Source organism: Rana temporaria, chromosome 1 (genome assembly GCF_905171775.1).
Source record: "Rana temporaria chromosome 1, aRanTem1.1, whole genome shotgun sequence".
NCBI lineage: Eukaryota > Metazoa > Chordata > Amphibia > Anura > Ranidae > Rana > Rana temporaria.
In genome coordinates, this window is record NC_053489.1 from 302829736 (window position 1) to 302842635 (window position 12900).

General features: G+C 40.2%; 1 protein-coding gene across 6 annotated transcripts in view; it reads right to left on the reverse strand.

Annotated features, from left to right (window-relative positions):
* NFIB (nuclear factor I B) overlaps positions 1-12900 on the reverse strand; it is a 288819-nt gene that overhangs the window by 32726 nt on the left and 243193 nt on the right. For all 6 annotated transcript variants that reach the window (XM_040358479.1, XM_040358473.1, XM_040358481.1 and 3 more), the window contains one exon: positions 10117-10199. In XM_040358479.1, coding sequence (XP_040214413.1) covers positions 10117-10199 — 83 coding nt within the window. The remainder of the gene's footprint in view (positions 1-10116; positions 10200-12900) is intronic.

Sequence of the window (12900 nt, forward strand, 5' to 3'; positions counted from 1 at the left end):
CAAGATACGACGGCATCTGTGTTAGATCCGACAGGAGTACGCCTTAGTACGCCGTCGGATCTTAAATGCAATTTTCCGGCGGCCGCAAGGTGGCGTTTCCGCGTCGAGTATTCAAATTAGCTATTTCTGACGATCCACGAACGTACGCGCGGCCGCCGTATTTTTTTACGTTGTTTCCGTTCGGCTTTTTCAGGCGTATAGTTAAAGCAGCTAACTGGTGGTGTACTCAATGTTAGGTATGGCCGTCGCTTCCGCGTATAATTTTGAAAATTTTACGTCGTTTGCGTAAGTCGTCCGTGAATGGGGCTGGACGCCATTTACGTTCACGTCGAAAACAATGACGTCCTTGCGACGTCATTTGGAGCAATGCACCATCGGAGTTTTGAAGGACGGGGCATGCGCAGTTCGTTCGGCGCGGGGACGCGCTTCATTTAAAAAACACGCCCCCTACGCGCCGCATTTGAATTCCACGCCCTTACGCCGCGAGAGATACGCTACGCCACCGTAACTTACGGCACAAATTCTTTCAGGATTCAAAGAATAGCAAAGTAAGTTTCAGCGGCGTAGCGTATCTCACATCTGCGCCGGGCGCAGCGTAGGTAAGTGGATCTGCCCCACAGAGTCTTTGTAACAGGGTCACAGACCAATAAAAACTGACAGATGTTCTAATTCCTCTCTGCTGTATCCATCCCACTGCATATGATGTAATGCAATAAAATACCGATTGGTTTATTGAGATAAACACTGTACATTTCAAAGGAATAATACATGCATTATTTTACAAGCATCTTCTTGATTAATGGCAACTTTTTTTTTTTTTTAAACTGCAGTATTTTACTGCTAATCTTAAAGCAGTAAATACCGTTTCATGAACTGAGCCCATTATACCTAAAAATATATAATACATAATATTAGGACAAAAACCTACGTGTAATTACAGATAATATATTTTAGCTATTTAGTTCTGACCAACTACTGTTAAATGTCCTGTATTTAAGGGGTGCTTATGTGGTAATAATTAAAGAAAACATTGTCAATGCTGACTGTGTAGTAAATATACACACATACTACTTTCCAGTAGCGCCACAAAACAGTATTGTCTGGGCTGGTACATGAAGTGAAGGGCTGAAATTTAGGCATTTTTAAAAAAAAAAAAAAAGTAAAAAAAAAAAAAAGCAACAAAGTGAAAGACTGTTGAGGATATGGATATAATTCTGATTCTCAATCAGCTATAAAGTAGTCTGAACCAGGTTATTTCAACATTTGATTTGTTCACCTTTATGGACACTGTTGTTGAACTACTAAATATCATTGAAACAATATTTGTAATAAATGCTTGTATATAAATTAAAACATCAAATCTAATTAATCAAAATAAAATAGTAAAACTGTTTTAACTACAATGCTGGCATATAGTAGGACATCGTATTATGTATTCATTTATTTTTCGTCTATCAATTCCTTTATGTGCCTTATATGTTCTTTATATTTTTTTATAATCATACATTTTTTCATATACTCCATCCCCCAACTCTTATGACATTTTTAATGTACCAATGATGGTATTTCTTTGAGAGGGGTCAATATGTATTAAAAGGGGTTGTGGGCTGCCTAAAAGGCTTTAGCATTGCTAAAATCATCCTCTGCTTAATTTAGAATTTCTCTAAGCTAATATAAAATGATTGATTGTGTGCATTCCGTGTACCTCTTGGTTCTCGCTTTCATTCATCATGGGATTTTTTAAATGAAATGCATTTAGAACCTGCCACCATCAGAGAAGAATCTTTTAAATCTTCGCCAAGCAGAGCAAGGACACAGTAAATCAATCTCACTTTAGTCCTGCCGCACAGGGCAACCTTTACAGTGACAAACTAATTAAAACAGGTTGTGTTTGCCATCTATGCATTTTTACAATAATGACAATATAATTTCAGTTATTCATTTTTCTAAAATTTCATAAGGTTTTAAGGTGAAGTAGGACTATTATAACACCTGAGATGCATTATATTTAGCATCGAATTATATGATAATGAAGCACATATCATAGTCTAGATTTGACAGTATTATGCTCTAGCACCACACTAGATAATGTTTAACATCTAAAGACATTACAAAGCTTTAAGAAAATGCAGAATTTTGACTAAGAATTTACTACATCTTTTAATTTTATATTCAAGTGCAGTAATTAAAGTGTTCTTAAATTCCAGTTTAACATTTTTTTTAAGTAAGGGCACTTCCTAACAGCAGTCACTACAAGAAGCGTCCTGTAGATTTTATTAGCAGGAAATTCTGTTCTGTGTTCCTCTCTGATTTAGCTTTAATTTGTTATGGAAGCCTGACTTGTCTGACTATATTTCTAAGTTCCTAATGCTTTTTCACTGTGCAATGAGTGTACATACTGAGGCAGTTGGCAGGGCATACCTATTCAGTCAGGAAAAGTCAGGCCCCCGTATCAAAGTTAAACCAAATCATAGAGAAGCACAGACAACATTTTATGGCTAATGTATTTATCAAAAGTATGCTGTGAGAAAAATGTTGCTCTGGGCTATTCAACCAACTTTCAGTTGCCACTGTTGTCATTCAGGTCTGAAAATGAAACAAACATTCCTTTCTGTTGCTATGTGCAACAAAAACTGTTCCTGTGAGCACACTTTTCATACATCAGCCCCCTGTAGAGACTGGACTCATCCCATCTCACTCAACTCTTATGTCATTTTGATAAAACATCTAGTATTCAGTTCTCAGTTCCCACTGCCACTGTCTACTGCCTCATAACTTTTGTTTATCATAGGCAACTAAAAGCACAGTACTAGATGAAATCACCATATGCTAATTATTTTTCTACAAGTCAGAGAAAACTTTGGGTCATTTGAAAATGACAAAAAATATGACAAAGAAAGTAGGAATTTGGACTCACCAGTACATCACACAGGACATGTATTCATAGACTATTCGTTAAATACTTCTACATTCAGGTTAATGGCCACTGACAGCATTTTTGATAGGGCTGCTCCTAGAGTGTACCCATATAACCCAACCCATTCCGCAAGGCTCCAGTTTTTTACCAAGCAACCTGGAGTGATCAAGACACAGAGAGGAGGGACCTGTGTTCCTGTATTACACTTCAAGATAAGAAATTAACAGTCAACATTACTATAATCGTATAGTACAGGACACAAGACTTGTATTCATAGATCATGGGATGTGCCCAGGCAGAATAACTGAGGGGTGGGCAAAAACATAGCAATACAGAACTGCCAACAGGCCCACAGGAAATGCAAGAGTTTAAAAACCCAAACAGAATACTCAGTTAACAGCTTGAAGCACCTTTTTGGCAGAAGCAAATATCAGCTGAGGATTGAAGTACCACGCAGTTGAACAGAAGATCAGGGCACTGCAAAGGACCAGATACTTGATGCTGAAAAGTCTGGGAGAGACCCACAGCTCAGTTGGAATGGGCTCTGATGAGAAGGAACCTTTGCCTCAAATGCAGTGGCCCTGAATATGAGCTTTCCAATCCACCTGGCAATGGTGAGTAGAAAGCAGGGAGTCCTTGATAAGAACATCCAGGCAGAAAAGGTATACCGTTTTGCAAAAAAAGGTCATGGCCATCAAGTAGACTCTGAAGCCCTGTCCACATGCAAACAATGTAGGGTAATTTCCTTGTAATGTTTTAGGGCAGGAAGGATGGTAGGGATGGATGATTGAGGTGGAAAGATAAGACTTCCATAGGTAGACAGAAAGTTTTTGCCTCCTTGTCCCTGTGCAAAACAAAACAAAAAATATTTTTACAAGAGAGCACTGCTAACTCGCCTAACAAGTGCAATGGCAACCAAAAAAGCAACCTAAAAGTGAGGTCTTCCAAAGGAATATCTCTAATTGATACAAGGGCGGGGGGAGGTCTGACTAGCAAAGAACATCAGGTTGAGAAGGTGAAAACAAGTTCAAAATAGGGGAACAATATGAGCAATTTCCTGACAAATGTCAGGATAAGGGAATGCAAGGCAAAGGGTTTCTGAAGGAAGATTTATAAGGCAGAACATTTTCTAGTGAGGGTGCTCATGTGCAGATGGTTGGCCTCTTGATGATTTATTTAAGGCACTATCTGATTATTCTCTGACTAGGCAACCTCACGAAGAGTCAGTCCATTGTTGTAGAGACAATAGCTCTCAGTTCCAGAATGTTGATGGATAGTTTTGACTAAGGTGGGGTCTATGTCCTTTAAACAGTGATGGAGTTGTAAACTCCACCCCAGTCTGCACGACTCACATTTGTCATTACCATGTTCCAAGTCTTGTGAAGAAAATTAATTTCTTTGAGAGAAGCTGGGCCCACACCGTAGAATATCTGGCTGAGGTGGCTTCCCCTGGTCCAGAATTACCTTAAATTATCCCTGGGCCTCATGGGTCATAGGAGACCAATAAACTTTATATTTCTATGGATAATGGGGTTCACAAATTTTTGTTTCTTTTTCTATAACTTCTAGCATTTGTTTCATCTGTATATTAGTTACTATGCATATACTGCATGATATGGATTAATTGATTGGAACTAAGAGCTACCTTGTATTGTATGTTTACTTTGAAATGTAATAAAACATATTGGAAATTAAAAGACATTCCTATTTCCAGGGCAGGATTTGGAGAACTTTGCTTGATTGGACAGAAGCATTGAGCGATCAAGACATTGGATCTGCTTGTTCAACATCTTTAGGATGTTGGATCAAATAAATCTGGAGTGAAAGTGGACAAAGGTAACTGCCTCAAAGGCGGCCACCATAATGCCCAGAACCATCATGCAGAATCAAATTGAGGGATGTCATTTTGGTCTGAGGGTTTGATCTTGGGGTGGCACTTTTCTTCTGAGGGAGAACGATTCTGGCTTGTGCTGTATCCAAGATTAGACCTAGGTAGTCCAGACAGTGTGAGGGCTCAAGTGTAGACTTTGGAAAGTTGCTTAGCCAGCTAAAGGTTAAAGGAACTGGATAATTTTTTGGATGTTTATAGACAAGGTCCTGGCTGAGGAGGCCTTCAGCAAGATGTAATCCAAGTAACCTGTGACAATAATGCTCTGAGCTCATAGAAGAACCAGAAGTGGGGCAAGCACTTTTGTGAACACTCAGTATGCGGAGCCCAAATGGTAGAAAAACACAAGAAGAATTGGTGTAATGGGAAAATAGGAATATGGAGCTAGACATCTTGAATGTCTTATGTTGCAAAATAATGAAATAAAAAACGTGTGCAAATAAATCCTTAGCATGTGACAACCCAGATCCTTAAAAAAATACATGCACAGAAGTAAGATAATTCAACTAGTTATCTTGTCAAGATCAGAAAGTAAAGAATAATAATTGTAACAGGAATCCTTCACTTACTGAAACAATGTGATAAAGTTATTGCTGCAACAATCCCATTATTGGGTATAACATTACCATACAGAATAGAAGTGTCCAGTCTTAAATAATGAGCACCTAAAGTGACACTGATATTAGTGCTGCAAGAGTTATACTGAGTTTCAATGTCATTATTGATCCAGGGAAAAATTAGGCTTCTCAAAGGTTATAACTCAAATTGTCTGTACAACTGAAATACTACGTTTTTTTCTGTAATCTCTGTAACTGGTAAAGCTAGAAGTAATTCTGCGATAAAATAAGCTAGATATTATTATAATCTAGGTTTTGAAAATAAAACCAGCAGCCAGCCAGTTCAGCAGATAACATATAGGAGGTGTAAAATGACATTAACATTTGAGGGCAAGTACAACTTGTGAAACAATAACTGCTTTGTATACAAAGTGCCATGTATGGCCTCTATAGACTCTTCTGGATTTGGTGGGAGTGATGGTAGTATGCCCTATGGTGTTGCATTCACCTTTCCCAGTAATTTTTCCAAAGCTACTTTTAGATAGTTAGCACAACCCCATATATGAATCCTAAACAGGACCAACAGAAAGCTCAAATTGGCTAAGTATTACATTCCTTATTTGCCATAAAGACCATTATTTTGAGCAATGATAGCTGATACCAATACATACATTAGAGATTTTGCATTGAGCCTATTGTCCGCTAAGTTGAGTGTGATTTTACAAAAAGTAGCAGTGAGGTTAAGTTCAAAATCAAAACCTGTTTTTCTATGCAAGCTGTATTCCCTTTTAACATACCATCACAATGTATATGGATGAAAGAATATAATGATTGACACTGTGTACACTTGCTTTAGTATTTGATTGCAATAAGTGCAAACTAGCAACAAAATGTGGCCATTCTTTAGGGTGAAATGCAGAAGTTCCAGTGGTATGTATAATGTGCTGCAGCCTACAGAATTGGCCAGTGGTGAGTTTGGAACATACAGAAATGTGCTTGGAAAGAATACATTCAGCCAGTGCCGCTAGGCACCCTTATACACTCAGAGGATACAGACTTTATATCTTATACCTACTGCACCTCTAATCTCCTATCAGGGGATAAGCATGCTGTCACATATTGTGCTGAAGCCCAAACTGTACAGCCTGGTGAATAACCATTTTCATCAGAGCTTCTCTCTGACATTAAGCTCAGCCTACTTTCTACACATCACTCCCCTGACATTCCTGAATGCTGGCCATGTTTACACTAAACTCTGTCATGTAAGAGGAAGTGGTTGCCTTTCACCTCCTGCCTTTTATGTTTAACATAACTATGGGATGGGATGATAGCCTCAAGTACTGTGCTTATATTGTGATACAGGGTACATTTACAGTGTACAGTATTCCACAGCAGGATCAGAAGCCCAAGAGCTGCTAAGCACATGACCCAGCAGCTGCTACTGATAATTGACAGCTCCAAAATGTGCAGCATGACCTCCCTACAACTACACTGCAGTTTTAAAGCTGCCTGTGATTGAAAGTGGTGTTTGTAGTGACTTTATAGTGGTTAGGAAAGACTACTGCATAAAATACTTTATTTAACGTATTAAAAACTGTATTATTTGGTTAAAATATAAGCAATGATAGTATAATGGTGGTTAATATTTGCAAAAAGTTACTGCAACTACTCAAGCACCCCTGGAAGTGTTACAGACTATAACTGTCCCGTTTGTGAAATACCATGTCCTGCATGTAAATACTGAAAAAAATCAACAAAATTAGATTGCATGTGGCCAGTATACAGATAGTTTTATTAGGGGCTTGAGCAGCAGAGCAGAAGCCAATAGAAGTAAACCTGACTTGTCCTAAAAAGTGCCCAAAGGTAAAATAGTACTGAATGCAGGATTCCTTTGTCTCTTTGAAGCCCCTGGGATCCTGAGTCCAGGCTGCACAGAGGGCCACTACTTCAAGTCATGAATAATCATGCCCCTTGTCATTCAAAAGAGAAAAGCCAAAGCCTCTATAGGTAGTATAGACTTCAGCATTTAACATTGAGGACTCTAGAACGTACACCCTTGCTGTACACAATCATAAGAATGGATTTGAAGACAGGGGCAGGTATAGTTACCTAGACCTAGTCAAGTTCACATTAAGCTGGCCATAGACAGATTGAAATGTATCTGGTTCAGCAGGGACCAGCTGAATTTCAATCAGTGTGTGGCTATCCCTGTTCAACAGAAGTCGTTTATTAGATTGACTTCTGATAAACAGACAAGCTGGAAAACATTTTTTGATCAGTGGCAGCAATCAAGCAGCTGCAGTCTCTGATCAGTGTATTCTGACAGCGGAGATTCCTGCTATCAGAATACAATGTCCCAGCAGGGGGGATTCCTCTATCCACCTTGTTTGTGTGGATGGAAGAACCTGTTAATTTTTTTCAATCAGCCTGAAAGCTGAATGAAAAAAAGTACCTTTTATGGCCATCTTTAAAGTGTTTGTAAAACTCAGACAGAAATATCGCTCTATAGTGTGTACTCAAACCACAGCAGTAAGTGTAATTTCTCTCTCCTGCCTCATTCCTCTGCTAACAGCCAAGCACAACACTCCTGCCAAGTTTTCCTGACACCAAGAGGTAAAGAGGTAACAGGGGGGGGATCTCTAGCACACGGCCTGTGATTGACAGCCTCAGCTCTATTCCTGTGTGTTTGTGTGAAGGGGATGTGTCCCTTACCTTTAATTAGCTCTCAGCTCTCCTCATTGAGGTGTGCAGGGTGTAACTTTAACACCCAGTCCCCTGCTTTCTGAAAGACCAGCCAAGCTGTACAAATTCTGCACTTTGAACGGATGTAGAGAAGTGAAGACTACAGATAATCAGGTAAAACGCGTGAAGGGGGATGTGTTTAATCTCTGCGTATGACCTGAGGCTAATCACTTCACTGGGTATATGTAAGGATTTACAACCATCTTAAGCTAGAAGTCACATTAAGTTGTTAGAAAACTGATTTGACAACACGGTTTTAAAAATGCTTAAATAGGTAAATGACCTAAAATCAGCTGTTCATGTATCCACATGAAAATAAATTTCCAAGGCTGAAAGCAAACACATAGCATTGCCAAAGTTGTGTTATCAAGTATGGATTGAATGAAAGAAAATGTTACTGTTGCCCATGGGTAGGTAACCAAGTACAATGTTTATGTAAGTGTAAATGATTTTTGGATATAGCTACTAACTAGATTTAAACCTCCACTGATCACTGGTGTCTGTAAATTGAATCTGGTTGTCAGTAAAAGAAAGTTTTACAAATGTTATCTATTCATCTCAAAATATGAAGTAAGAAATGCAATTTACGTCTATATAGCTGTTTAATTTTAGAAATAGTTAAAAAACGAATCCTTGCTCTACTGAAACACATAATTCAGTGGAAGTGCATGCTCACTTTTGACCTTCCTCAACTGTATGTGTGATACCATCCTGCAACTTTATCATCACAACTTGTAAAATAAATTATGAAAAGGAAAGATAACTTACAATAGCAAAGAAAACAGAGGGCCAGATCCAGAGAGAGAGTACGCCGGCTGATACGCCGGCGTACTTTCAAATTACCCGCGTCGTATCTTTAGTTTGAATCCTCAAACCAAGATACGACGGCATCTGGGTTTGATCCGACAGGTGTACGGCTTCATACGCCTTCGGATCGTAGATGCAATACTTCGGCATCCGCTGGGTGGCGTTCGCATCGTTTTCCGCGTCGGGTATGCAAATGTGCTTTTTCCGACGATCCACGAACGTACGCGCGGCCGTCGCATTCTTTTACGTCGACTCTAGCTTTTTCCGGCATATAGTTAAAGCTGGTATTTTGCGGCGTATAGTTAGATTTGCCATGTTAAGTATGGCCGTCGTTCCCGCGTCGAAATTTGAATTTTTTCTTTTTTTTGCGTAAGTCGTCCGTGAATCGGGATGGACGTAAGTCACGTCTAAGTTTAAAAAATGACGTTGTTGCGACGTCATTTCGCGCAATGCACGGCGGGAAATTTCGAAACGGAGCATGCGCAGTTCATTCGGCGCGGGGACACGCTTCATTTAAATGAATCACGCCCCCTAATCGCCGATTTGAATTCCACCGCCAGAAATACACTACGCCGCCGTAACTTACGGCGCAAAATCTTTGAGGATTTGAAAGAACGCCAGGTAAGGTACAGCGGCGTAGCGTATCTCTGATACGCTGCGCCTATCCATTTCTATGTGGATCTGGCCCAGAGAGCACAGAGTTCCCTTTAAAATACAATGGGTTGTATAATATATGTACAGTTCAACTCCTACCACACAAGTACACAAAAACATTTCCTAAGATACACCGCTGTTTCAGTCAGTTGAAAATAACCTCATATGGTATTTACGTTTTGCAAGGTCTGCCCACGTGTGTAATAATATATATAGCTAATTAATAGCTACAACTCCTTGTAATGCATTTTGGGCACATGTTATTATTAAATTTGCGTGGTTTTGAAAAAAGAAAAGTATAATATAAAAATGATTTCTGTGTGACTTTTGCTTACAATAAACAAATAATATAAGCTGGTTAGTTTCCCTAAGGGAAACTTTTTTCATGATGCCACATTTCAATTAAATGTGTTGAGATTTGGCGTGCCTAGTCATGATCAGAGAACAGTGGGATCTAATTTAAATTCAAGCTATGAGTGGCAGCATGCAGGCTTCTATGACACTATCCCAGGCATCTCAGAATCATTACACCTGATATGAAAACAGCCCACCTGTTGCTGGTGTAGGAAGGCTGGATCTCTAGGGCTTAGTCCCACATATCGGTTGGCTTGTGATGTGCCAGAGGCTGTGTAGGCTGTAAAGAAAGAAAAAATACATAAAAAACTAGACCCAAATTGAAATATATTGCAAAAGAAATGTTATTATTATTGTACACATCAATGACTTTGTGTTCTTAAGACTTAAAGTTAAAGAGGTCGGTCCACTGACACTTTCATTTAGGCCTCGTACACACGATAGGTTAACCAGAGGACAACAGTCTGAAGGACCGGTTTCATCAGTCCAAACCGATCGTGTGTAGGCCCCATAGGTCATTTAACCTTAGGTTAAAAAATAGAGAACTTGCTTTAAAATTTAACCTATGGATTGGTAACCGATAGGTCAAAACCGATCGTTAGTACGCACAACTATCGGTTAAAAATCCATGCATGCTCAGAATCAAGTCGACGCATTATTGGAAGCATTGAACTTCGTTTTTTTCAGCACGTCGTTGTGTTTTACGTCACCGCGTTCTGACACAATCGTTTTTTTTAACTGATGGTGTGTATGCACGACGGACCATCAGTCAGCTTCATAGGTTAACCTAGGACAACGGTCCTTTCCTTTCTTGGAAATTCCAGTGGATGTTCCCACCCTTTCCTAAATCTGTCAATTATGCCATAGAGTCTTAATCTTTATGTTGGATGTCTGTAATATAAAATAAAAGGAGACCTTTTCCTCTTCAACCTCTGCAACCTGCTTGCTGTTACTGAAACCTGATTCCAGGAATTTGACTCTGCCTCTCTAGCTGCCCTCTTCCATGGTGGCCTTCATTGGACACACTCATCCATACACAGTGGATGAAAAAGAGCTGGCATTGGACTTCTCCTTTCCCCACAAGGCACCTTCCAGGTTTTTCCTACACCTTTCACTTTATCATTCTGCTCTTTTGACGTGCACCGTGTCTGTCTTTTTTCTCCAGTTTCTCTGAGGATTGCAGACATTTAGCAGCCTCCTGGACCGCTGTCATTCTTTCTTGATGAATTTTAACTCATTGGACACCAACTGCCACTCACTCCAATGGCAACACACTCCATTTTGTATTCTCCCACCTCTGCACTTCCTGCAACCTCTCTAAAACTCATTTTTCTCTCTCTGAATACAACCTTATCAATTTCACACTCTCCCTGTCTCCAACCTCCTATGCCTCCAACCAGCAAAGTTACCTATAGAAATCTTTGCCACCTCAACTTTTCCCATCTTCGCTCTGCTACTGACTGCCTTTATGGCAAAATTGCACCCCTGTCCTGCCCAGACCTGGCCATTCTGTCTACAACAATTTACTCATTGTTCTCTCTGCAGAACCAGGCCTCACCTGCTACAACCCTGCAAACAAATGACACCAGAAGTCTCAAAAAACATAGCTGTGCTCTTGAAAAAGTATGGCATAAATCTAAATCCCTGCAAGAATTCACCCTCTACAAATCTTTCCTTCTCAAATACAACTCCTGCCTCCACACTACTAAATAAACCATCTCATCAAAACCCTCTCATCCAATCCTCATGAACTCTTTTCTACCCTTAATTCTCTACTTCACCACCCACTACCTCCACCCACAAACTTACTTACTGCCCAAGAGATTGCCAATTATTTCAAAAACATGATGGGTTGATAAAATACATTGTTTGATATCCAGTGTTCTGCTTTCTCCTCCAACCGACCTGCTATTTCCTGGTTCTCCTCCTACCTACCTCTGCGTACCTTCAGTATCACATACAACTTTACTGCCTCTGCTCCTCTTCCTCTTTCTGTTAGAGAACCCCTAGGGCTCTTTCCTTGGGACCATCTATTCTCTCTCTACACCCCCTCCCTGTGCCAGATAAAAACCTCCCACCCACAACTTCCAAAACCGCATCTATGCTGACGACAGCCAGATCTATCTCTCTACTCCCCAGCTCACCCCCTCAATCTTCTCACAAATCACAAATTTACTGAGTGACATATCAGTATTGATGTCACATCATTTCCTCAAACTCGATCTATCAAATGGCTCTTTTACACGGGCGGATTGATCAACCGAGATGTGTCCATTGACACCCACCGACATCCGACCTGATCCTGTCTGCTAAAAACAGACAGATAGGCATCCATTCCCCATCTATCTAGCGGATCAGATGGCAGCCAGGTGTAAAAGGACAAGCGGCCTATTTACATTGGAACGCACATAGAGGAGAGCGGGTTGTGTCTGCTCTGCATATGTGGAGTGGGCATGGGCCAGCTATCCGCCTGCTCAGCGGGGATCTACGGACTGATTTGCCACTGAACAGGCAGACTTCAATGGAGCCCGCCCCATGGGTAGGGGCCCTAGAACTGAGCTTGTAAAATTTCCTCTTCCTGATCCCTCCCTCATGAGTATGAGCATTTAACACAATTGCACAATTATTAGTTCCTCCACAGACACCAGGGTATTAGGTGTAATGCTAGACTCTGACCTATCCTTAAGGCCCCACATCCAATCACTGGCTAAATCTTGCCGCCTTAACAACAATACAAAACAACTTATTCACTCCAAAGTTATCTCCTGTTTTGACTACTGCAACTTCCTCCTCACTGACCGACCTTTACACACTCAGTCTATCATTAATGCTTTAGCTAGACTTATACACCTTATTAACCAATCCATGGCTGCTGCCCTTCTATGGCTTCCACTAGTCAAATATTCAAAACATTAACCACAATATACAAAGCCATCCACAACACTTCCCCAGCTACATCACCAACCTTATCTGCAGATATT